Source organism: Hyaena hyaena, unplaced genomic scaffold (genome assembly GCF_003009895.1).
Source record: "Hyaena hyaena isolate Hyena2069 unplaced genomic scaffold, ASM300989v1 scaffold_23, whole genome shotgun sequence".
Lineage (NCBI taxonomy): Eukaryota > Metazoa > Chordata > Mammalia > Carnivora > Hyaenidae > Hyaena > Hyaena hyaena.
Genome location: NW_024080655.1, coordinates 1,666,501 through 1,692,592, shown reverse-complemented (window position 1 = coordinate 1,692,592; position 26,092 = coordinate 1,666,501). Strand labels below are relative to the sequence as shown.

At 52.7% G+C, this 26,092-nt stretch overlaps 2 protein-coding genes across 11 annotated transcripts in view; one reads left to right on the top strand and one right to left on the bottom strand.

Annotated features, from left to right (window-relative positions):
* Window positions 1-3,957, top strand: part of ATG13 (autophagy related 13) — a 54,429-nt gene extending 50,472 nt beyond the window's left edge. For 8 of the 9 annotated variants that reach the window (XM_039226720.1, XM_039226722.1, XM_039226719.1 and 5 more), the window contains one exon: window positions 1,617-3,957. In XM_039226720.1, coding sequence (XP_039082651.1) covers window positions 1,617-1,694 — 78 coding nt within the window. In that variant the 3' untranslated portion in view covers window positions 1,695-3,957. The remainder of the gene's footprint in view (window positions 1-1,616) is intronic. The other variant, XM_039226718.1, reaches the window with a different exon arrangement.
* A 2,426-nt stretch (window positions 3,958-6,383) lies between these two features.
* On the bottom strand, window positions 6,384-25,959 carry ARHGAP1 (Rho GTPase activating protein 1). 2 transcript variants are annotated; one of them, XM_039226781.1, is made up of 14 exons: window positions 25,871-25,905; window positions 25,041-25,094; window positions 22,006-22,187; window positions 21,649-21,744; window positions 15,433-15,520; window positions 11,268-11,399; window positions 10,541-10,627; window positions 10,229-10,327; window positions 9,557-9,664; window positions 9,397-9,473; window positions 9,106-9,183; window positions 8,553-8,681; window positions 8,270-8,373; window positions 6,384-8,137 (listed from the first exon to the last, which is right to left on the bottom strand). In XM_039226781.1, the coding sequence occupies exons 3-14, from the start codon at window positions 22,136-22,138 to the stop codon at window positions 7,949-7,951; spliced, it is 1,320 nt and encodes a 439-aa protein (XP_039082712.1). In that variant the 5' UTR covers window positions 22,139-22,187; window positions 25,041-25,094; window positions 25,871-25,905; the 3' UTR covers window positions 6,384-7,948. The 2 variants fall into 2 exon arrangements, with proteins under 2 accessions (XP_039082712.1, XP_039082711.1); XM_039226780.1 differs by lacking the exon at window positions 25,041-25,094 and having other exon boundaries at window positions 25,871-25,959.
* Between the last annotated feature and the right edge of the window lie 133 nt (window positions 25,960-26,092).

Below are 26,092 nucleotides of genomic sequence, written 5' to 3'. Positions count from 1 at the left end.
GTCAGACAATTAACTACCTGAGCCACCCAGGCACCCCTGGGTCTCTTATATTTTATTGACAGTTGGTAACCAGGAGTGGAGTATTTATTACTTGGAAAGAGGAGTTTTGGGAGCAGGGTTTCATACCTTTTCTCCCTTGGTCAGGGACTCTGGCCTCCTTTGTTTTTGGCCTGTTTTGACCTGGCTTCTTGTGACTTTAGTTATGGAATGCTGCCAGCCAAGACAGGCCTCTGACCCTCCCTATAGCTGTCTCTCACTCCACCTTTGCTGGTCTCCAGGCATCCTGTTAAAACCTAACTAGCCGCTTACTGTAATGCCACAAGATGTCGGGGTCCCTCTGCCTGAGGTGGGAATGTCACTTTCTCTGTCCACATTAGAGGAATGGCTCTAGGAATAGGATCTCGGAATATCTGCCCTTGATTTGTTTGAAACAGAAAAGCATGCTCAGTATTAACAATATGTCAAAATATTATTTTTCACATTAATCGAGGCTTTCCAGGAGCCAAGTATTCTTTAAGTGCTTTACATGAATCTTTGACAATCCTAAGAGGTAGCTTTCCTTATTATCCCAGCTTATGGATGAGAAAGCCAGCACTGAACAAATAGCTTGCCCATGGTCGCGGTTAGCTGGCAAAACACAGCTTTGATCCCAGAGAGCCTGGCTTTTGATGTTAGGCCTTTTTTTTTTTTTTTTAAGTTTATTTATTGACTTTTGAGAGAGAGGGAGAGAGTGAGTGTGAGTGGGGGAAGGGCAGAGAGTGAGGGAGACACAGGATCTGAAGGAGCTCTGTGCTGACAGCAGAGAGCCCAATGAGGGGTTCAGACTCATGAACCATGAGATCATGACCTGAGCCAAAGTCAGATGCTTAACCAGCTGAGCCACCCAGGCGCCCCTAATGTTAGGCTTTTAACTGCACCTCCACCTCACGCCTGCCAGGAAATCTGTGATGATTCAACTCTTCAGATGCAAATTAATCAGTGGAGACAAAGCACCTGATTAGGGTCAAATTTTTATTAATACTTGATACTGGAGGGTAGTTAAACTTAACTCCTCAGGTTTTCTTCTTCTATTACTGTTTTCTCCCAACTCTAACTCACCCCTTCCTCAACCAATGTAAAGATCCAGATTCGTAGGCCTCACTACAGACCTGCTGAGTCAGAATCTCTTGGGAGTGTGGTTGGGACTACCTTGTTCATGTGCTCCCAAGTGATTCTGATGCCCAGCTCAGGCGTGAAGAAACCTCTTGTAAACAAATTTGTAGCATGCTAAGCCTATGGTTTTATAGGCTGGTGTTAGTCTAATCTGTGCTAAGGATACTTCACGTCTATTGGCTCTGTGTCATCCTGTTGGCATGGTCCTTTTCTAGCTCATTTATGTGTGGCCTGCTTGGATTCTCTAGACTGTTCTGCCAAAGCCCCTGAACCCCCACAAACCCTGCTGGATATGAGCCCACTGTCCAGTGCCTGCCCCACTGCCCTGCGTCTGCTGCGCTCCCGGCCGGCACTGCTGAGCTGAGCTCTGTGCTGCGCTCTCTTCTTCAGCCCAGGCGCCCAGGCTGGCTGCCTCTTCAAGACCCTACCTGAATAAGCAGCTCTTCTCTCCCCTCCCGGTACAGGACTCACTACCAGAGAAGCTGGCTGTGCACGAGAAGAATGTCCGAGAATTTGATGCCTTTGTAGAAACTCTGCAGTAAAAGTTGGTGTCCTCGAGTACCAGCAGCATCCCCTTTTTGTGGTCCCAGGAGACAGAGCTTCCCACTCATCAGCTGCTCCCATCCCTCATCTTGCTCCAGGTGGAGGAGAGGCTGGTTTCCCCCATGGGGACCTGGAAGTCTCTGTTCTTGCACCTCCTGAGACTCCATGGTGGCAGTCCAGCCCGGTGACAGAATTGGAGAGGACCCACCCCCTGGTCTTGAAGATTGGAAGATGCTTATAACAAAAGGGCCCCCAGGGCCATCTGCTTACACCACCCATCAGCAACTGCTTCACCAAGGCTGTGGTCTCATTCCTCCTGCCGCCCCCACACCCTTCCCTGGGTCCACCCTGCAGCTGGCCCCTTGCCCACCAGCTGTTACTGTCAATCACTTGACATTCCAACTGGTGGCCCGGAGCCTGGTTTGGAAGCAGGAAGAGGAAGGAGACAGTACTGGAAGAAAGAAGGAAGGGCTCCTTCAGGCTCTTTTTTTGTCCCCTTTGGTTTGGTGTCTTCCTCTCCTTCTCTCCGCCCCTGTGCCTATACTTTTGGCAATATGACAGGCCTCCTGCCCAAGGTGGCGAGAAACTCCAAAGTCGGCCATTCCCACCCTTGAGGGTTGTGCTAGCCCATCCCTCAGCAGAGGGTCGAGCAGCCCTGGTGGCTGCCTGTGCTCAGCTCCTCAGCTCCACGGAAACAAGAATCCTACATCTCCAGGATTCTCTCACTGGGAGTCACAGCAAAAGTTCTTTTTCTCTCCTTCTTCCCCCTGTTGCTGCTCCTTGGTTATAAAACACAGTAAATATTTATTGCTTTCAGAGAAATCAGATATTTTATAGAGAAAATATGTTTGAGGTTAGATGTTTTCGCTTGGGGAAGGTGGAGGGCCTCTTCCTGGAGTAGGGCCTCCCCCTGTGGAGATTCCTCAGGTTCTGGGTTGCTGCTGTGAGGGTCTTCCTTCCTCTTTACATAAGGTGGGATCCAAGAGTAGGGCTGGCTGAGGGCAACGGGACCTCCCAGAATTGCTGCACTTGAACTGACAACAGGCTTCACCTTTGACTCCTACATATTCCTGGTGAGAGTCCTGAATCTCTCCCAGCTTCTGCAGAATAACTGACTCCATTCTGGCAGCCCAGGAAGCCTTGGGTGCTAAATGTGTACGACTCTGTGTGTACAACTCGCTAGAGTTGTACCATGCACATACCATGCATTGTATGTGCCCCGCTGTGGCCCCAGGGGAAGGCCAGAGGGGCCCCTCCTTCTGGGGGCACTTGTTCCTGTTTCTCAGGGCTGAGTTATGGGCCTTTTCCTCCTTCCTCCTGGGCCTGGCCACCACCTTCTTTAATCCCAGGGTCTGCACACCGCCCTGAGGTTTACTAGCTGGATTGGTTCCTTGTAGAGAAACCAAAGCTAGGCATATGATTGACTTAACCATTTAGGTATTGTTACTTGAGTAAATCAAGTGCCTAGCCTCACCCACCTACCATCTGTCCCTCTCCCAGCCTACCTGGCAGCCCTGGCTAAGGAAAACAAGGCCCACCCCATTCCTCCTGGCCCACCTGGGCTCTTCATGGGCAGCAGCTGTTCTGCAGTGGAGCAGGTGGTCCTTAACTGCTTGTTAGTAAATGCATGTGACACTGGTCCCACCTACAAGACAGCTCTGAGGGCTAGAGTGGGCTCTGATGCTGCCTCAGTCAGGCTGAGCCCTCCTGCCCCTGTTGCATGCATTCTGCTGCCACGAAGAAATGTTCCCAGCGATGGTGTACAAATGGCCGTCCTGTCTGGGCCAGCGTGCACTCATGGCCTGCTGAACCAGTCCGGATTTGCCTCCAAGGCCCCAGTGCTGAAGCCCTGGTAAGCTACTGATTGCCCATGTGCTCGCCCCCATCCTGCCGTAGTATCTCAGCTGCTGTCCTGAGGCTGAGCACTGACAGGCCTGTTAGCCTCTTTGGCTCCTAACTGTTGGCCTTTGCAGGCAGCAGCCTTTCCTTTAGGATCCCATCAGTGAGACGCCAGGGAAGCTGAGCCTGGGAGGAGAAGAGCACCTGTCAAGGCTGGCCCTTGCCCCTCCACCCCATAAAGACAAGTGACAGGGGTGAGCCCTAGACTGACTCCTGCAGCACCGCCGGGACAGGGCTGGGACCCGTCACCCGTCTCCAGGTGGCAGAGTCCCTTCCCTTCCTCTAGCCAATCTTGTTTGGAAATACTGAGCTATACTTTAAAGTGTATTCAAGAAATTTCCAATAAATTTTTTCTGTACTTTACAGCCTCCTGTCCTACAAGTTTTCTAAAAAGATAACCCACCCCGTCCCACTGCTGTGCAGGCCCTGGTCACCAACGGGCTCCCTCCATGGAAGTGGGGAAGAGCAGCGGTTATAAAGTGCAGAGTGGCCTTGGAGTCAGGCAGGCTGTTTTGTCTTGGGGCTTGGCCACCTGGCAGCTGTGGCACCTTGGGGCCAGTCAGGAAACCGCTTGGAGCCTCATTCTCCTTGGCTGTACTGTTCCCATTTTGAGGGCTTGTCTGTGAATAGTCAGTGAGGTAACGGGCATGAAGTTGACATTCACATGAAGTATGGCCATAGCAGAATCTCCGTTGGATGGAGCCCAGTGTCATCAGCTCTTTGTTGCCCCCTGCACAGCACAGCACAGCCCAGCACTCAGCCTGAAGGCTCAGAGTGAAAAACAGCTGCAGGTCTCCTCCATGTTTCCAGTAGAAGCGGACATGGGATGTGGGGCTCCCCAAGCTGCCCGGTATGTTTACTGATCTAGGGTGAGGAGTGTGGCTGAGCAAACCAGACAGGGCAAGGGTTTGAATGAAGTGTCGGGAACTCAAGGGCCCATCGAGTTTGTTGAGCTGCCCCGATCTGACAGCTCGAGCTAGGCACTGGTGTGGTCTCCAAGGAGCCACGACAAGTCGAACCCCGTGGACGTTATTCCTGCCTGGCCCCCTGCGTGCTTCTGTGGCACACATCTGAGCCCTGGTAAAGCTGGCTCCTGCCCCCTAACTTGGGACTGTGCTGAGGGACAAGAGTGAGAGGTGGAGCCAGTATTGAAGAGACAGAGATGGTTCTAGAAGCAAGGGACTAACTGCCTGACAGACCTGGGCAACTGTTGTGTGGGTTGCCTCCCTATCCCCTTTAGGCTGAAGCCAGGGCAGAAAAATGGTTAGAAAATTCTAAATTTAGCCCAAGCCTATAGCTGAAAAGAATGAGGCTGCCCACTGCTGTCCTTACGGGCTGTGGGAGCCCTAGCTTGTTAGTTAACTGCACATGATAATTGGCCATGATACCGGACCATGCAGCCAGCTGGGAGAGTCATCCAGCGCACATCAGAAATGTTGAAAAGGCTATCCCTAATGTCTTCACCTTCAGTTGGGATCCTCCGCCTCCCCCCCTCCCCACGCCCCCCCTCCCCCGGCCTCCACAAAGCAAACTAAAAGTGTTCCGTTGTCCCAGGTCTCATGATGGTGTCCTGCCCCTTTAAAGCATCTCCCTATACTCTGCCCCTAGAGACCAGCTATTGCCAAGGCAGCAGTAAACTGGCTTTTGCATCACTCAGACGCCCTGCCAGGAGCCCAGCTCAAGTGAACAGCTCTCCTGGTCTCTGGCTCTCTCAGTTTCCCTGGGATACTACCCCTCTGTTCTCAACAGTCACCCAGCTTAGAGCTGGACAGAGCCAGTGAGAGGCTGCCAGTGCCTTCCGTTGGACCAACTGGGTGAGGGCCAGTTGTGCAACAGGACTAGCTTCCTGCAGCTCGGTGCCTGTGTTTCTAACCAGCGTCTTAACACCACAGCTTGATCCTGCAGCTCCGGCCTGGCTCCCCTGGCCAGAGCAGGCAACGAGGAGAAAAAAGAACAGGACTGGCCAAAGGCCACCACAACCTGATTGCAATCAACACGCAGGCAGCACACAGGTGGAACTTGACCTTGACCATCATGCCAAGTGAAATCCTGGCCTCCCCTCTCAGTGACAAACCATTATCTTTAACTTGTGGTAAAATACACATAAGTTTTACCATCTTAATCTTTAAAAGGACAGCAAAATGTGCTCAGGAGAGGAAAGGGAAACCGGATATTTCCTAGCCTCTATGGGACTGGGTGGCAGGTGGAAAGAGCCAAGGCTCTCAGGCCGAGGGGAGGGCCAACAGAAGCAAATAGTCACACGAGGCTTCCGATCCCAGCCATTCCACAAAGTCGGGACCATCTCCTTATTCCTCTGTGAGACCATGGTCATTCTGATGGCCACTGGGCACTCACTGTTCCACCCTGTGTGCATCATTTCTGATCCTTAGATGAAGAGACAGTCTCGTGTGGGCTGATTCTGTGGCTGCTCCCATTTGGAGCTGTTGGGAGGGGTGACTGGACTCAAGCCCAGGTCTGACTCTAAAGCCCACACTGCTGTTGCCCTCCATTCTGGAGACAGAAGAGGCCTTGGTCATAGGACACGGCACTTGGTGGCCACTTGGAATGGTGCACACGTACAACATGGAGGGTGACCATTCACCCGTCCAAGCCTGGAAGATGTCAGAAAGCTGGCTTCACACGCACTCACAAAGGAGCAAGAGAAGGAAGGAAGGGGTCAGATGGATGGGGAAGTGACTTCCTGAGGCCCCACCTGCTCATCTTCCACAACCACACCACACTTCCCGCCCCTTTCTGAGCCTCCAGGCCCACTTCCTAATATCCAAGTGGGCAATTTTCCATCTCCTTTTTTATTGAAATACAAAAAGTGCAAAGGTGAAATACATGATTGGTGCCAAGGAAGTCATTAAGTGTGAATGTGAACACTTGATTCACAGTACTCCCCCACCTCCCCCTCTCCCCGCAGTGGGACAGGGGACAGGAGAAAGACCAAATAGATCCACGAGGCTCCCCAGTAAATGGGGCTGTGAGCAACACCTGATATACACAGGAGGGCAGAAAGCAGAAGCCCAGGCTCGGGCTAGAGACGCAGGGACTGTCAGGGCACCAGCAGCCACTCCAGGCCCCGGGAGTCCTGACGTGCTAGCATCATGAGGAGACAGCCTACCAAGGTCAGGGCCAAGGCTGCACACACACCTCCCCTTGCAGATGGGGGTGGGCTGGTCAAGGGCCCCCACAGTACAGGCTCCGGCCAAGGCTGTGGGGGCAGGGCCTCTGTGCAGGTACCACCCTGCTGCCAGGGGACAAGGCTGCAGGAAGTGGGGTCTCCAGGGCTCACCAGGAAGGAGTGTCATTCTAAGGGACACAGTTGAAATGAGAAGTACCAATCATCAGGGTCCAGGTTTTCTGAAAGATGACAGGACCCTGGGCCTTGTGGTCCCTGGGGGATGTTGCTAGAACTCCCCTGGCAGGGACTGATCTAACTGGTGAAGTCTCTGCTCACCCCTCCAGGAGTCCCTACCCACAGATCCTGAGGCACTGAGTCACTTCTGGCCAGAGCAGGGACCAGTGTGACCCCACAACAGACCTGTCTACAGAGCCTTACGCTGAGGAACTGTCCAAGTAGAGAGGGGAGGCAAGGCGTGGGGGGCTGAGACTGCTTGTCCCTGGCCCGACCGGACCACCGGGGGGCTTTGGGATGGGAATGGGGTGTATATTTCAAATGGATGCCGGGACTCAGTCCTGTCATCCAAGCTGCCAGAACAGGGGGCTGGAACACCCTGGGGGCAGTATCACTTGAGAAAGTCTGACCCAGGATGTGTGGACGAGAAGGAGGCAGAAACAGGAAGCAGAACCCGGCCTTGCTAGTCCTCAGCTGTGTAAAAACCCAAGGCTGAACCATGAGAGGAGAGGACAGGGCCAGGTGCTCGCACACAGGCCTTCACCCGGGGAGGGGCCTCAGCAGGCGGGTGCAAGCCAGCGCAGCCTCTTATTCCCCCGGCAGCCAGGAAAGGGAGGACCAGCCCCAGCTACCAGCCCAGCCGGCAGTGATTGAGGCATCCGCAATTGGCAGGAAAAGAGGCAGGAGAAAGTGGGTAAGCAGTTTCTGGGGCCAGTCCTTTTCGTACTAGAAGAGTCAAAGGCCGCCAGCTCTGCAGAGCCTGGCAAGGAGCCAGGGGTCCAAGGAGGCAGTGAGAAGTATAAGGCGAAGAAAAATGTCTCGTGGTTACAGCGGGGCCTCCAGGGCCAGCCAGATGGGCTGGACAGAAGGGGAGGAAGGGCTGCCCGGCCGGCTGGCTCCAGCTTCCAGCTCCTGGGGCCTCACAGCCCCCTTCCTGGGCAGGAGCCCCCGACTCCTCTAAGGCTGAAGCTGGGAAGGGCGGTGGGGCAGGGCTCAGAGCCCTCTCGAGTCAGGGCTGGAGAACAGCTCCCCTTGGTGATCCAGAAGGAACTTGGTGAACATGTTGATGGGATTAATGGCCTTGAGGGTGATGGCAGCGTCCTTGGCCCACAGCAGGTTAGGGCCGAAGACAACAGCCAGATTCGTGTTGGTCATCTTGTTCTGGTCACAGTGGGCAGAAATCTGTGGAGGGAATCAGGGGGCTGCGGCAGGAGGCCACAGACCCTGCCTCTCGTTCCCAAGAGCTGCAAGGGTGGCAGCTCCTCCCCCCGCCCTCCTCCAGGTGAACGGCCGAGGCTGAGGCCGGGGTCTCACCTGCACCAGGAAGGCAGTGAGGAAACGAAGCACCTGGTAGTTCTCCTCAGGCAGCGTCCGGAGCACCTGCAGTGTCGCCCCCACTCTCTGGCTCTCATCAATGTCTACAAGGAATCGGGGCCCAGGTCACAGTGGCCCGGGGCTGGGCCAGCACGAGGCCAGAAGGCAGACCCCAACCAGACTCTCCTTGGAGGACACGCCAAGTCTGCTGCCCTGAGTCCAGCCCTGACTCCTGCCCAGCAGAAAAAGCACAGGACTAGGGAGGGAAGAGAGGGGCACTCACTGAGGAAGCCCACGACGTGGGGGTAAAGGTCGAAGGTGAGCAAGGGCTCAGGAAGCTCCCGGAGGAAGGTCTTGAGGATGACCGCAGGCAGGTGCAAGTCATTATACTGGTCGAAGTCCACAGGCAGGCCTGGGGGAGGGGACGGAGAGGGCACTGGGCCCAACCAGAGGCCAAGCAGACCCCACTGCCCCACCGCCCTCAACCCCTGCACACGCACCCTCCTCCCACAGAGCCGCCTTTCGCACAGGCCTGCCCCTCCTCCTCTGTGATGAGGGGACCGGGTAGTACACCTGACAGTTCTTCTTTGTCTCTGAATCTGAACCCAGGACCTGGAAGCCTGACCAGGCAGCAGGCCTGGGGCAGCCAGGCAGGAATGGAACCCATGCAATCATACCAAATGCCACAGAAACCTCTGACAGGAACAGAATGGGGGGCCCTTGTTTACCAGGAAGCAGTAGGCAAAGAAGCCCCCTAACGGTGACGGTGACGACGCAGGCACGTGGCCTGTCTCCTTCCCCTCCCCCGCCCTGCGGCACACACCCAGAGCACTCACCCATGTTGTACTTGTGTTGTACTTCCCGCACAACTTGGGTGTTGGCCGATCTCCGGAAAATCCCCTCGGCAGTGAGAGCTGGGAAACAGTGGGGCCTGGTGAGTCTCCGCCCTGGGGCAGTGTGTAGACTCCTCGACCCGGTTCTGTCTTGGAGTTCCAGAGAGGGTCGGGGTGGGCACTGAGGCTCCCCAAGGGGAGCTGGGAGACGGGGCTGAGGAGGGGCCTGGGGTTGTGGCTGCAGGCGAGGAAGCAGGTCCTAGAGGCCCTGTGGCCAGCGGCCCTGGCGCTCACCGTGGGCCTGCAGGTAGGCAATGGTCTCCCGGAGCACAAGCGGAACGGGCTCCTGCTCTGGGTTCTTCTCCTGGAGGCTGTGGGGACAAGAGCAGTGAGTTGGGCCTGCGGCCCTTCCTGATCCCCACGTGCTGGGCCTGCCCGCCTTTCGCATACTCACTGCTGCAACGAAACCCCGAACTGCTGGTTGGGCAAAGGGGGCCGTGGCGGCATGGGCTTGGGGGCCGTCGCAGGGCTCTTCTGTGTGGATTTGAGGAAGTCGTCATACCTGGGGGAGCAAACGGGGGTGTCAGGCCCTCGATCTGGCTCTGTCGTCACGTTGGCAACCCCCGTGTATTGTACATGGGTCACTTCATTCAACCCTCAAAGGAGCCTTGCTCTACACATGACAGAGTGGAGCCTGAAGAGGTTCAGTCACAGAGTTGGGTTTTTTTTTTTAACGTTTTATTTATTTCTGAGAGAGAGAGACAGCGTGAGCAGGGGAGGGGCAGAGAGGGAGGGAGACACGGAATCGGAAGCAGGCTCCAGGCTCTGAGCTGTCAGCACAGGGCCCGACGTGGGGCTCGAACCCACGAACTGTGAGATCACGACTGAGCCGAATGCTCAACCGACTGGGCCACCCAGGCGCCCCCAGTCACAGAGTTTTTTAAGTGACAGAAATGGGATCTGAACTCACCCTCTCAGACCCATATGCCGTCTCTTACTCATGACCTTCACTTCCTCTGCTTCCCCTGGGTTCTCAAGGCTTCCCTGCCCTCAGCTGCCAGGTCCCACCCCACAAACATGGCGCGTGCGCACACTGTGCCCTGCGGGCACACGGCCCCGGCCTTACTTGAGCACTTGGCGAGGGATCCCCAGTTGCTCCAGCTTCACATGCTCGCTCAGCTCGCTCAGGTAATTCACATAGAAGATCTTCTGTCCAAACTTGAAGCTGCCGCCAAAATAATGGGCATGGGTCAGTGGGGGGCGAGGGGGGAGGCTATTTTGCCAGGCCTCCACCATCCCCTCAGCAGCCCCCCAAGATCAGACAAAGGCCAAGCCCCAAAACGGTCTGTCCGCAGGATGCTTGGCCTCCTCACGTATCTGCTTCAGAGTTCAGAGGGAAGCGTGGGGAGGCCACTGCCCTCCCCCATCAGCCGCTCACCTAATGATGGGCTTAAAGAGGATGAGCAGGGTCTTGATGAACATGGTGGGGTGCACGATGTACAGAGCCTTAATGTTCTTCTTGTACCTGCAGGGACAGAACAGGAACTCAGCAGTGGGCGTGGTGGCAGAGGCACACAGCTGGGTTCTTCGGGCACATTTTCTCACTGGAGTACTCATGGAAATCCTGAGAGGTAAGTGCCACTGTTATCCCATCTCACAGATTAGGAAACAGAGACTCGGAGAGGTTAAGTAACATGGAAGGGCAGAGTGAGTAAGCAGAGAAACTAGGGGTTAAACCCAGGACCTTCCAACTTCAGATTCTTTGCTTTTACCCAGTGCTGACAGCTCAGAGCCTGGAGCCTGCCTCAGATTCGGCCTCTGTCTCTCTTCCCGCCTCCCCCATTTGTACACTCACTCTCTCTCTCTCTCTCTCTAAAAAATAAATAAACGTTAAAAAATTAAAGAAAAAAAATTTAGCTTTTAGCATCTGCCAAGCACTTTGTATACATTATCTCTTCTCCATAACAACAATTGGGGCTGAGATTATTCCCTTGTTACAAATGAAGGCAGTGAGACACAGAGAGGTCAAGCACTGATCCAAAGTCACACAGCTTGCGGTGGAGCCTGGAGAGGAACTGGATACAAGCTCCTGAGCAAGCAGAGGGCAGCCCAGAACCCGGCAGAGCCGCCGGCTCCAGAGCCACCTGGCCCCGGCCCCAACACACTTGCGGTCAAACTCTCGGTAGGCATCCCGGAGCCAGCTAAGGGAGGGCTTGTTGTCGCTGGTCAGGCCGTGGTGCAGGTACAGCAGTGTGTAGTCGCTCTCCACATACTGGTCCAAGGTGTGCTTCAGGTACCTACAAGAGAAAAGCCCCGTCAGGCCTACCCTCAACATAAGAGGGGCCCCCTGAGACAGGACTCGGTACCCCAGGAGTCCCCTGCTTCTATCACACACCTGCCCATGAGCCCCTGACCTGCACTGCCTATTCTGCCTGCATAATCAGTCACTGTGCTGTTGTGGAGGAGACTGAGGCCAGTGGTGGGGCTGGACAGAGGGAGAAGAATGGTCATAATAAGAGCCCAAGGCAGAAATCAAGAGACCGGGACTGTAACTGAGCCCTCTCACATACCTGCAGTAAAAATGGGAGTAACATTCTCTGCAAGACTGTCCTGAGTCAATAGTAATGACGACAGTCACTGTTCATCAATATTTAGCTTTTAGGGGCACCTAGGTGGCTCAGTCAGTTAAGTGTTTGACTTCGGCCCAGGTCATGATCTCACCACTCAAGAGTTCGAGCCCCACGTTGGGCTCTGTGCTGAGAACTCAGAGCCTGGAGCCTGCTTCAGATTCTGTCTCTCTCTCTCCCTCTCTCTGCCCCTCCCCCACTCGTACTCTGTGTCACTCTCTCCCTCAAAAATAAACATTAAAAAAAAAAATATATATATATATATATATATATTTAGCTTTTAGCATCTGCCAAGCACTTTGTATACGTTATCACCTGCCTTCCTCATAATAATTGGGGCTGAGATTATCCCCTCCTGACAAGTGAGGGCAGTGAGGCTCAGAAAGGTCAAGCACTTATCTAAAGTCACACAGCTTGTGGTAGAGCCTGGAGATGAGCTAACTCCAAAGTTTGGTCCTGTTGACCAAAGGGAAGCTTGTATACTCAACCACCCAACAGAGTCCATAAAGCACTGTGCCCATGAGAGGGGATTGGGGTGACTAGAGGGTTCCCCGTCCCCTGCCCTAGTTACTGGGCTCAAGTTCCCCATGCTCACAACATAGTACCTATCACCCCACACAAGCACACACATGCAGAGGTGTTGAACACCTGAAGTGGATAAGTATGAAGGGGTCAGATAAGAATTCCAGAATGGGAAAAGAGTCGAGGGAAAGTTCTTTCTGGTTGGCCCCAGCAGAACATGGCTCCAGGCTGGGAGCCTAAGCACTTCTAGGGGTAGGGAGGGATGGTGCCAGGGAAAGTATCCAAGGATTTCAGTAAGTGCTCAGACACAGCCTGACCTAACCCAGACAGGGTGCCCTGAATCATGGCCCATGGGTGCTGGTCTGGGCCCACACAGGCAGGCGTGTGAAGTGTCTAACGCCGGATTATTACTGTGATTCTCATCCTTATTGCTAATTACCTCCTGTACACATTCAGCACTCTGCAGTTTGCAAAGAGCTGTCACATAAAAAGGTAGCATTTTGTAACTATAAAATAGCGAAAATTGTAGTGAAAATACAATCATTCTCTGATAAATGTTATGGTCTTTTTGGAGGGCAATAAAGTGATGTGTATCACAAGCTGGAAAATGTTCGTACTCTTTGATCCTATAAAAATATACCCAGGAATTTATCCTAAAGAAACAATCAGAAATGAACAGAAGCATTTTTGTAGAAGGCTGTTCATTGCATGTGGACTGTTTTGCAATGGAAAAAATTTTTTGAGCAGCAAGCTAACTGTCCAAAAACAGGGAACTGGTTAAATAAACTACAGGACATCTATAAACAGAATACCTTACAAGCTGTTTCTGCCGACAGAACCTATCTGTGAAGTTAGGTGTCAGAAGAGTGGTCTGCCCACTGGGGTAGTGGCTAGAAGGGCAAAGAGAGGTCTGTGGGTGTGGATGACATGGTGTATTCCATTTATTTTTAAAAATTTTTAACGTTTTATTTATTTTTGAGAGAGACAGAGTGTGAGTGGGGGAGGGGCAGAGAGAGAGGGAGACACAGAATCTGGCAGGCTCCAGGCTCCAAGCTGTCAGCACAGAGTCTGACACAGGGCTCAAACCCATGAACCACGAGATCATGACCTGAGCTGAAGTCAGACGCTTACTTAAGCCACACAGGCACCTGGTGTATTCCATTTTTGAAAATTCTTTTTAAAAAAATTTTTATAAAGTATTTATTTAGGTTTTTTTTTGGGGGGGGGAGAGTTGGGGAGGGATAGAGAGAGAGGGAGACACAGAATCTGAAGCAGGCTCCAGGCTCTGAGCTGTCAGCACAGAGCCTGATATGGGGCTTGAACTCACAAACCACGAGATCATGACCTGAACCGAAGTCTAGACACTTAACTGAATGAGCCACCCTGGCGCCCCTGGTGTATTCCGTTTTTGAAAATTCGAGTAGTATACATAATTTGTTCACTTTTCTGTGCACATGTATGCCAATAACATATTTTTAAAGGATATCTTTGAAGAACGTTTAATGCTTAGAAGATAACACATGAGATACAGAGGTGACTATACAAAGGTCTGGGTATATTATAGAAACAAATCAGAAGTGGACACCCTAAAATATTAACAATGGTTTTCTCTCTGGTTGGTAGCTTTATAGGAGATTTTATCATTGTCTGTATTTTTTCTTTATAGCTACTTCCGCTTTCCTAAATTCTTGAAATCTATAATACTTTACAATTGTATACAATGGCATTTCCTATATATTACCTTACCTAATGCCCACAACAACCCTATGAGGTGGGCACAATTCTTATTTTTATAGGGTTCAGAAAAGACCTGCCCCGAAGCACACAGCTAGTAAGGGGCACAAGCTGAAGGTTAATTGGTCTTCTGAATCCAAGCTTCGGGCACTTTCTATTTCAACCCCTCAGATCTGGCTGGACAGCTGGGAAAGGCCAAGGCTGAAATAATGTGACTGATCCCCACTGAAAGTGCTGCTGTGCAGGTCAGGTGGGGGCAGGGAGATGTCTCCGGTAAGGGATGGAGAACAGCCAGGATGGATGGCAGGGGGCTTCCAGAAGTCAGAGGAAGCCTCCTGAGTGGTGGAGCCTCACTCAGCAATCTCGCTCCTGAAAACTGGGTGCTTTCCCATCTCCTTCCTCTGACTTCCTCCCACTCGGACTATTATCTGGCCAGGAGTCCATCACCTGCCAAATCAGACGGGCTGTGTTAAACCAGAGGGTAGGGTGTGTGACTCAGCTGCCCTCAGGCTGAGCTCCCCTGGCCTGCTCTTGGCTGGGCCATGTGATGGGCCTGAACAAGGCTCTGCTTGCCTGGCCAAGGGGCGGCAGGGAAAGGGTTCAGGAAGCCAGAGAGAAAACTCACACAAGGCCGAAAAGACTCAGGCCTGGCTCACCAGGACTGCAGACACTGCACTCAGGCCCTGTCCCCTTCAGCAGCTGCGCGCTTGGCCTGTCCCTGACCCCTCACCACCCCCTACACACACAGGACCATTCAGGATCCCAAAGGGCTGGTATGGGCAGTACAGACATTCTCAGTTTCAGGGAGTGCTTTAGTAGAGATCAGGAAAGAAGTGCAAGATGGTAACTACATATAAGTAAGGTGCCTCGGAAAGTCCATTCTGGCCCCACCTCCATGGAGGTCCTGAGCACGTGGGGTGGGGGGTCCGGGGGGACAGTGGTGGCTCAGTAGTGAACACTCATCAGAACAGGATCTGTCAAATTGCTGCTTTCAGTCAGCTTTTGGACTGGCATCAGGTTTCTAGACCAATCAGAACTATTACGTATATTTGGCTAACAGAACCCAGACAGATATCGAAGCCACTGGCACCAGATGTGGCACAAAATAACACTGATTATTCATCTAAATGATGAACTGCAACCACATCATAATAATCAGTCCTCCTGTGTGGATAGTATTTGACTTTTCCAAGCACGTCCACGTGCAGTATCTCCCACAAGGAAGGAGGGCTGGATTATGAAAAGAGGCTTGAAGAGATGAAGATACCCTGCTAAGGCTGCAGTTTCCCAGACTAGAAACTGGGTCTGACTCCTAGCCCAGTGCTCTCCCCAGAATGTAAACTAGCTCCCTCGGGAGAAGAGAGGCGCTGAGGGAGGTGACGGTAGGGAGAAGGGCATCAGGAGATACTGGGTGTGGGTCCCTTCACCTCACCTCGGGGGTACTCACCCCAGGAGCTTGCTATGGTCCAGCTGGTGACTCGGGGGCATTCGGCAAGCACTAAACACGATGATCTTCCGCCCATACTTGTCATCTCCTAGGTGTGGAGACAGATGGAGCACAGTGGGTGGTAGGTCACCCGAGAGAAGTGGCCTGAGGAACTGAAAGGAGTCAGGCCTAGAGACCTGTACCGTGTAGTGCAGGGGCCAGAGTGGCTACTGCAGATGTACCCGAGCAGCTGTCTGCACTCAAGCGTGCGTCACTGAAGAAAGAGGGACAGGTTGCTCTCAGGGCTACTGAGCTGAGGTCTAAAAACATAACAGCTTTCTAAAAAGTCACACCTGGTGGAAACACCCAGATGCCCATCGATGCATGAATGGATAAAGAAAATATGGTATATCGTTTGGCCATAAAAAGGAGTGACATACTGATCCATGCTACATCGTGAATGAACCTTGAAAACATGATGGTAAGGCATCATAAGAAGCCGACACGGGACTCAAACCCATAAGTTGTGAGATCATGACCTGAGCCGAAGTTGGACACTTAATGTACTGAGCCACTCAGGTGCCCCGGATTTACCTCTTCTAGATAACTCATAAGTGGAGTCGTATGCCTCCGTATGCAAATTGGTGGTTGCCAGTTGCTGGGAAGAGGGGAGATTGGGAATTGGCTCTATATGGTTATAGGATTTAGAATGGGAGTGGATGAAACTGTGGGACTAGACAGAGTGTTGTTGTACAACATTATGAATGTACTAAATAACCACCACTGTAGGGGCGGCTGAGTGGTTCAGTTGGTTAAGCAACCAACTCTTGATATTGGCTCAGGTCATGATCTTGAGGTTCGTGGGATCAAGTCCTGTGTCAGGCTCTGCATTGACAGCACGGAGCCTGCTTGGGATTCTTTCTCTGCTCCTCTGCTACTCATACACTCTCTCTCAAAATAAATAAGCATTTAAGAAAATAAATACCACCACTTACACACTTTAAAATGCTTAATTTGTTATTTAAATGTCACCTTAACTTTAAAAAGCTGAAAATCATCCCCACCAAAGCAAATGTTATCTTGCCAATCATCTTAAAAGCCCATGCTTCTTCCAGAAGTGCCTTCTCTGACCAGCATATTTGGAAAACTTCTTGAAGCTACCTTCTCAGCAAGTCCAAGGCCACTGAGGAAATGGGTGTGATTACTTAATGGTCAGGTCTCATTTTTGACCACCGTCACACTTTCTGATTTTATTACTGGAGTTATTAACTGCACTTGGCTCTGACTGACTTCTGGACATTTCTAAAAATCATATCCTTTCTCATTAAGGATTTTCCTTTTTTAACAGATATTTATTTTTGGAAGAGTGCAAGCAGGGGAGGGGCAGAAAGAGAGGGACAGAGGATTTGAAGCAGGCTCTGTGCTGACAGGCTGACAGCAGTGAGCCCGATGTGGGGCTCAAACTTACAAACTCCAAGTTCATGACCTGAGCTGAAGTTGGACACTCAACCAACAGAGCCACCCAGGTGCCCCTCTCCTTAAGGGTATTCTAAAGAACATGGAGTTCAGAGGAGTTTGTAGTGCTTTGGGAGAATGCTCATTTGGCAGTAATCACTGTAGGGTGTTTGCCCAAAACCAGTCACTATTTGATGGTCTGGTCATCTGGCTTTGTCAAGAAGCAGGGCAGCTTGTGACGCATCTGCTACTGCCCTCCAAGGTGAGATGCTCTTCCAGGATCAGCACAGCACTCACCCCAAAAAAGCTCAGTGAGGACGAGGCCTGCTCTTCGCTCCCCCATGTCCCAGGAACCTTCCCTACACCTTTCCCTTCACGACACTGCAGAGACACCAAACCACACTTGCCTAATCCCCATTGCTTCAGGGGCAAATGAGAAGACTACTTACACAACCCATGAAACAGATTGCGTCTGTTCTCCACCTGCCTCTGAGGATTAAGGACCCCCACCCCCCACGCCTTGCTGACTGCCCTTCTCCATATTTAGTAAGCCATGATCTTCCCGGTCAGTGGCCTAATGTAGGAGTCAATGCTTTTCCAAAGTAGTTGCCAAGGCTCTGACCCTTTTCTCCAGGGCTGGGGCAAGACTCAGAGGAGCTGAAGGAGGCTTCTGGAATGTGGACAGCATGGCCCCAGGCCCTGCTCACTGCACGGCTTGCTGCTTTGGCCTGATTTAGCACCTCACTCCCAGCTGTCTGACTACCATATCCACGCTCCAGATCAGCCCCTCCAACCATTCCATTCTTTGGAATGACTCACGGGATTCTCCAGGCTCACATCATGCACACTTTCAACACAGACATGCTTGCAACCCAGTCCACATCAGGCAGCTTTGGGCCTCTGCTGTTTCTTTTGCCAGACTGAACTGCCTTGTATCGCTCCCCTCCTCCAGGCTACCTTCTTGGAATCCTTAAGACTCATTCCTGAAGACTGCGTCCTCTCCTCCTCCCCTGAGCCAGGTTAGCTGTCCCTTTTCATGGCTCCCGGTGTGAACCATTACCTATCTCTGCTGTGATACTTTGACTCTTCTGTATAATTGTTTATGTGCCTGTCTCCTCTACCGGCTTGTGGGCAGAAACCGTGTCTCATCCATCTTTGAAACTCTAGTACTGGTCCGGAGCCCAGCATGCGGCAGGTATTCAAGAGGAAGCCTGCACAGAGTCATAGGTCAGCATTACATGGTGCGCACGGTTCCATTTCGGAATTTGTTCACGATGATATCTAGGTTACCAGATTGCTGGACAGAGTTTCCTGGACAGGGTTTCTCCAGACTTACGAGCGGAGAGCCCTCTGCAAGCCTGTCTGAGGAGAAGGTGCAGCTTCATCTCATCCAGCAACAGGTCTATTTTATAAGACCACCTGCTGTCACACCCTAGCCTAGATCCTGAGGTCCTGGTTTCCCTCCAGTCCTGTGAGGGTGGCTCTCAGGCCTGTTTGGATCCCTTCCCATAAGCTCTGGCAAAAGAAGCAAGAGCAAAGTGGCAGGGCAGGAACAAAGGATCAGCCGGGCCAATATAGCCTCATGTACAATCTGGAACCTTCTGCTATGAGCGTGTGAGGGGAGAGACATCTGCCTGCACCTCTCTAAGCAAAAGAAAGGCCTGGAATGTATAGGGAAATGCAGGGAGGAGCATGGGGGTTCCAAAAGGTTCTTTTCATCCTGCTACCCCTCCCCCCCATATGCAGGCAGCCCTCATTGGTTGGCAGATTTGAGGACTTAGGCAGGACAGGACATCTGAGATCACAGGGCTCTGGAATTTAAAGAGATAGTAACTGGTTAAGCAAGCAACTGAGGTGAGGAGCCAGGGGCCTGTGGCCTCAACAATCTCATAAATGGGAAGCTTTGGGTTCTCAACCGGGGCTCCACCAATGGGCATCCACCAAGGCCAAGATGTGATATGAAAACTATTACAAACACAAGCACATGTTCCCTAGGAGAAGAGGTCAATATCATTCATACTCTTAAAGAGGACTCTGACCAGTTCTAAGAACCACTGCACTGGACTGTGTGCTCCTTGAAGGAGGTGATGTGTGTTTCTCCCCACTGAGTCCTCAGGGCTAATTATGGGCCTTGTTCCAGGGTAGGTATTCTACAAATGCATGTTGAATGAAGTCAGAATGGGGATCCCCATCTGGGGGATCGGTGAGGGGCTGGATGACAAGACTCTCAGACAAGCAAGGAATGAGATGCAGGTGACCCCAGGGTCGAGCCCCTGTCCTCCCCTCCCTGGGGTCAGGTCCTTGGGTGGCTTGGCATTTGCCAGCAGACAGGGCAACTGCTGCTACAAGAACTTCCCTCTTGATCTCAGAAAAGAGACATCTGCCCTGGAGACTGCAGGGAGAGAAGGAGCCAGCTGCCCTGGTGTTCCCAGGGCACTGGGGGTGAGAAGACACAGAGACTGGGTGAAAGCACCAGGAAAAGAGCCGCGGCCTGAGAAGAGAGCCTCTGCATTCCCCCGATGCCGATCAGGAATGTGCCCAGGGTGGCCTGGGTGTCAATCAGCAACAGTACAGTCCTCTAGCAGGCATTCTGGGAATGGCCAGGCCAGCCACCACCCACCCACAACCTGCAGAGCAGGCCAAGGAGATGGGAGGTGGGGGCTGGGGCACTGTGCTGGGGCCGGCTCACACATTTGTTAAACTGTTAAACGCTCAGGATACTGTAGCCAGTTGACATCATGTTGGTGCTTGAAATCTACTGTGGTCGAAACTGCAAATGCTACAAATAAATAATAGCCTCCCCTCCCCCGCCTCCACCTTCCCAGAGAGCCAGCTGCTGTTTACCAGCCCACCGCTGGAAAGAACCCGCTTGGACCGAGTCAAATTTGACTGTGGAGCATGACAGCTACTACCAGCTCGGAGAACACGGGCTGCAGAGGAGTTGGAGACATAACCCATCTTCCGTTCCAACATGGGCTCTTTCTCCCGTTTCTAATGCCAGGAAACTGGCCTCCCAGGACATCATCATGGTCTCATCAAATGACTCCTGCTCTGGTGACACCAATCTAAATTCTTCTCAGCAGTCAGAGAGGCACACCCCTGGGGCACTCCCACCAGAGGGGCCTTGAGCCAGCACTAAGGCCAGGTCATTGCTCACAGCCAGTCCCCCTGTCCCCAGGGACGTGGGCCCTCTCTCCCCAGGAGTCCCTTTCCCTTTGGGCTCTGGATGTGTCCCCACATGGCACCACCCTATCAAACCTCCTGTAAATCTTTTGCTATTTCCGGCTCCCAGGTACCGCCAGCTCCCAGCTCCCTGGAGTGGGGCTGCAATTAAGCTGGCCCCACCTGGCTTCCACCAAGAGCCCTTCTTGATCCATAGCCCAGAGGCCAAGCACAGAGAGCCAGGAACACACCTACCTGGCTGGGCCCCCTCAGGCTCATCACACCCTGGGGAAACAGAAACATGTTGCAGCTCTGCTTGTAGTGGGAAAAGGGGCCACCAGGTGCTGGGGTTGGGTCCCCCCCCACCTGCTCTGCTTTATGTCTCGGCTACACAGGCCAGGAGGATAGACACTATGTCACACCACATCAGATACTCCCCATGCCCCAATCAGATCCATTTCTGGAAGTGACGAGAGAAAGTTCTGAACCTTCGGGTGACTCTCTTGTGCCCAGGTAAGGACCAGGCCAGGTAAGAACTCTCAGCCTTGCTTCTCCATGGATGAAAGAAGTCATAGCCAAGGCTTCCAACCCAGCCTTGGGTACCAGGCAGGCGCCAGGGGCACAAATGGCATGGAAACAACTTTGACATTAGGGGCAACTCTTAACTGCCCCATCCCTCTCTGAGCTCAGCATTCAGAGAGATGGAGCTCCCTCTGGCTTCCCTATGGCCAGATGCCTCCAGGGCCCCCTTAGCCAGCACCACTGCGCTCCAGAGCCGCGTGCTGCCTGGCCTCCTTTGCCCACCCCAATGCCGCAGAGCAGGGCCCTGCTGCCATGCTGGCTTACAGTTGCTGTCACTGGTGAGGAGAGACAACCAACAGGGGAAAGACAAAAATCCTACTGCCCTAATTTCCTCTTCTAGTAGTAGGACCTTAAGGGCAGAAATCAGGTCATCAGCATCCTTGCTACCTCCTCTACCCTGAGTCCTGCATTATGAACAGGAAAGTGGGAGCTCACTAAGGCTGAGACCCAAGGCTCCATACCCACGGTCACCAAGGCAGCATATCTCCTGGGAACTGATGCTCCAAGGGGTCAAGGGGCCCCTCACTTCTGGAAGGAGGCTCTGCCATTCCAGACTCCCTTGGAGGTAGGGCTTCCCCCAAGGAACTGGCACCTTCCTGGTCCCCAGTAACTGATGGGGTGGAAAGGTTGACATCTGGACAAAGGGGAAGGAGTTCAACGGCCACTCATTCAGGGCCAACTATGTTCTGGCTCTGGGCTAGACCCAGAGAGGCAGTCACTACTGTAATCCTCTCAGCGACCCTGTGAGGAAGGAATGAGTTCAGAGTGCAGAGCTGGAAATCAAAGCAGGGCTTTCTGACTTCAAAGTCATACCGCCTCCCACACACCATTGGCCAATAAGAGACAACCGGGTCACAGGTCAGGATGTACGTGCAGGTGGCCATCACAATCAAGTGTGTGATTTTTAAGAACGGTACGTGTGCTCTGGAGTCCCAGGGTCAGGGGTCAGACCACAGAGCGGGCACCCGCCTGTCCCCCAGTCCCTTCCCCTGTGGCACGAGGCGGGGAGGAAACCGATGCACTGCTGGGTGTGCTCACCTGCCACCTCCACGATCTGGTGTCGCGCGATGTCGTAGTAAGGGTCGTCCCACTTGAGGTGTGTCACGGGTTCCGGGGAGCTGCTTTTGGAGTCATCTGAGGAACACGGCAAAGGCAGGGGGTAACCTGGAGGGCTGGCAGTGTTCTCCCTAAGACTCGCCTTCTTTGATCCTCCCCCGCCGACCTCCCCCCTCCCCCCAAGGGCTTGTGCTCCCAGCCCCACCCTGGGGCTGGTCTCCTTGCCCTCCTCCTGCTCTCCTGGGGTCTCCCTCCAACAGGAAGGGAGTCTCCCCCTGACAGGAAGGGAGTCTCCCCTTCTATGGCATGTATGGCTGCCTGAGATCCGGCAGCACCCACCTGACTTGGGGAAGTCGGGCATTTCGTCCGAGGGCCAGTTCTTCTCATCAATGGAGGCTAGCTTCAGCTGGTTCAGAGCCTGGCTGGTGTCATCCAAGGTCAAGTCATCCTGTAACTCTGAAAGCGGGTCCATGACCAAGCCTGTCCCTCACAGCTCCACTCCACAGAACCTGAAGAGAAACCTGGGGTGGGGGGTAGCAAGTCAGGGGCAGCCTCTTTTCCCTTGTGACTTCTACAGCGAGCCCTCCTGATCTCACTCTTTCCTCCCCCAGCCTCCCCTGTTCTTGTTCCTCAACACTTCGCATCCTTGCCAAGAGCTCCATGTAGCCCTGGGTTCTCCACAGGCATGTTGCCAGAAAAGGCAGCTGGGACAGAGGATGGCACAGCTCAGTGCGTGCCCTCAGGTCCTCCAGCTGGATAAGGGACGAACCGTGCCAGGCCCCGTGCTGCCCATTGCCCATCTGCTTCAGCCATGCAGTCCCAGCTGCAGAGGGTAGAAGTCTACGCCCCTCTCCTCAGGGGTCATAGAGCACAGAAGCTTCCTAGACGCCAGCAGTTAGAGGGCAGAGATGTTGCAAGCATCTACAGAGATGTTTCACACCCCATTCATGAAAAAGGTTAATTGTGACTTTAGCTACTCCAGCCCTCACTTTTGTCCCGGGAACAAGAGGTGGCCAGAGACCACAGGGTCCCAGAAAAAAGGCAATACTCAAGGTGCCCAGCTGGGTTTGCCCCAGGACAGGAACAAGAAACAGGTGATGGAATCTGCCTGCCATTCACAGCAGGCAATCTGCGGGCTCCTGGGGGCTGCTAAGCCCACTCTAAACCACAAGTAGCTCCAAATGCTGGTTTCAAGGTGGGAAAGGTCAACAGACTGCCCCAAGGATTGGAGAGCACAGATGGGAAAGGGGGAAGCCCATGGCATCCAGAGTGCTGAGCTCTAGGAGGTGAAAAACAGACAGCCAGTCGCAGCAGACAGAGAGGAAGAGCCAGCTTGGAAGCTGGGCTTGCCCAGGTCTAGGTCTGGCAGCAAGGATGTGGCTGCGTGAAGTCTAAAAGCAGTACCTTCTGCCCTCAGCCCTAAGTGGAGACCCATCCCCCTTCCATCCCAAACTCACCATGTGGGTCAGGGAGGGGATTTAATCCACTTAGTCCAACCCCAGAGAAGAGGCTGCTCTAAGCCCACAACATTCCTAGAGCCCAAAAATGACATATATGGTCAGAGAATCAGCAGGGCAGATAGAGTCCAGACAAGACCAGGCACGGGGAGGGAGAAGAGGGGGTAGCTGCCAGCTAGGATCCAGACCCCAAACACCTCTGGCTTTAAGGCAACATGACAAGCTCCTGCACACATCTCGTCACAGCCAGCTGAGGACTCTGGCTGGTAAACCGGCTCCTTGTGCCTAGCAACAACCACCCTGTTACCAGGGCAACCACACTGATTCAGTGGCAAAAGCCTTTCCAAGCTCCAGAGCCAAAGCCAAGCAGCCAAATAGTCAAACAGCCATAAAACAAAAACCAAAAACCAAAAAGCCTTTCTCTTCCTTTCCTCTGGCCTCTTCTCTGCTACCCTTATTTGCTACTGCTGCTTAACCACCAAAATAGAAGTCCCTTCCATGAGCACAGAGAAAGATGTGTCCCTCTCTTATTTGGGAATGCACTTCTCTCAGTGAGTGCTGCTGTGCCCCACAACCCCGCTCACCCATTGCCCTGCAAGCCCCCAATGCAGGCAACTCTAAATCCTGAGGAATCCACTCCTGATTCATCGACATGCTCCTTCCCCCATTCAACCAGGTGGCCATGAGGATTTCCCAAATGGGAACTCCACTGGGTAACAAGAACAGAATTCAGCACATAGTAACCCCTGTTAGGCCCGAGTCTTCTCTCCATGCCTTCTCTTCTGTCACTGACAGGGCACCAAGTGCTCCATTAGCCCTGCCCACAGCTATCCCAAGAAGTCTTTCTGCACAACAGTGGGTGCTTGACACAATAAGAAAAATGCATGGCAGGGGTGCCTGGGTGGCTCAGTCGGTTAAGTGGCTGACTTCAGCTCAGGTCATGATCTCGCGGTTCGTGAGTTTGAGCCCTGCGTTGGGCTCTGTGCTGACTGCTCAGAGCCTGGAGCCTGCTTCAGATTCTGTCTCCTTCTCTCTCTCTGCCCCTCCCCTGCTGACACTCTGTCTCTCTAAAATAAATAAAGTTTAAAAAAATTTTTTTAAAGGCATGGAACGAGAAATATAGAGAACTGGATAATAGTCCTGCTTGAGCCAATGAGTTGCAAAGATGCTGGGCAAGTCCTTTCCTAACTAGACTTAAATCTCCTTATCTGTAGAAGCACAGACTCCTCCCAGAAACATAATTCTTCAGTATTCTAAAATACTTACACTAAAGTGAACAACAGGGTTAGAAAGAACAGCTGCGAGCTGAAGTATGTATGAGGGAAGGGGAGGGACACCCTCTAAAAGGGAGCTGAACTTGAACTCCACCTCTTTTCCAGTAAATGCTCCTCTATTTTGTCTGTTCTTCCAGAACTGCCCCCTCCCCCGCTCCATAACCTTCTTTTCCAGCATAACTAATCACAGTTGTTTCCACCTCCCAGCCAGACCGGCCTCCAACCCACAGCTGCTTCCCCCTGTGAGCCCTGAAGTTTAGCTCCCACTCAGTGGGAGGGTAAGGGAAACTGGCTCAGGGAAATTATAATATAAAGGGGTGGCCATGAAGTATCCTGGCTGCTAAGATCTTTTACAAAGATCTCTGAGAATCATTTTAGGCAGAGGTTTTCACCTCTGGACTTCTCTGAAATTCTGATGAAATCTGTGGACTTTTTCCCTAAGAAAAATCAGCACATGCATGAAATCTTCTATGCAATTTTAAGGGGTTCATAAGCTCTCTGAAAATCTAAGAATCCCTGACCTATTCAGCACACAGATGCTGTCATTTGTTGAATGAGTGAATGAATGAATTCATCTCCTAAATGGAAAAGGGAACCAGTATTTGTTGAGGGCCTATTTAGCACCATAAAGTAGACAAATTACCTTTTAACTTCACAGCAGCACCAGTGAGGTTTGCACTACCAAGCCCATTTTACTCTGAGGAAAGTCAGGACCAGAAAAAAGAAACACATTGTTTAGGCGGGCCATAAAGCTGACTCAAGATTTTAATCTATATCTGTATAAAAGGGTCTCTTGATGCAGGTCAATCCCTCAACACTTTTCGAAATGACTGTCATTCATGTGATTCTGAAGGTTCAGAGAGGTGCCATGAAAAAATAAAGGTTCTCCTGTAATCTTCACGAAGAACTGAGGTAACTAGAAATCTTATTCTCTGGCATTGGGACCGCCCTCCTGGTTGGGGCTCCCGAATTGCGAAAATGCAAATCCCACGATACAATAGCGAGACTTTCAACTACAAACGCATTTGTACAGAGCTTCATGGTTTACAAAACCCGCAATTATTCCATTTCAGAGATTAAGAAATAGAGATGAAAGCATGGCCTAATTAGTGGCAGGCCGGAATACTTCCCCCCAATTTCTTGCTCTTAGCGCTTCGCCACTTGGGACCAAAGAGACTTCCCCTTCCCGTGGGCTTGCTCGATGACAGCGATCTGACTTAGACTCTGCCCTGGGAAGTGCAGGAGGAAAGTAGCAAAGGACACGAAGTCTCCTCGGTGCAGACCCGGGAGTGGGGCTGAAACCCGCTGTGGGAAAGAAAGCCAGGCTCCTAGGCCCCATACCACTCCTGCTCCCTTCCTAGGATCCGCTCGAATCATCCCCCTCCGGACCCTATCCCTTCAGGTGACCTGTCTAGTCCCTCCCTTCCCCCCCCCCCACCTCCACCCAGGAAGACCCCTAGCCCCGCAGCTCACCGTGATCGGGCACTGCTCCCTGTGCCACGCCTGTCAAAGCTCGGCAAACATCCGGCTCCGCGGTAGCACGGGAACCGCCCCCTCCCGGGCTCCTCACTCCCCAACCACTTCCGCCACACCTCCAACCCACTTCCGGCCCGCTGCCAGGTCCAAACATGGCTTTCCAGGATCCCCGCCCACTTTCCTGCACGTGCCGGCTTAAATGCCCGCCTTGGGGAGAGA

Bases quoted from the DNA above. Each gene is read 5' to 3' on its own strand.
- ARHGAP1 (XM_039226780.1), bottom strand. From the start codon at position 22,138: ATGGACCCGCTTTCAGAGTTACAGGATGACTTGACCTTGGATGACACC. The intron at 9,474-9,556 runs GTGAGTATGCGA...TTGTCCCCACAG, and splicing joins TTCGGGGTTTCGTTGCAGCA to CCTCCAGGAGAAGAACCCAG. The intron at 8,138-8,269 runs GTGAGACCCCGG...TTCCCTCCACAG, and splicing joins TCACTGCCTTCCTGGTGCAG to ATTTCTGCCCACTGTGACCA.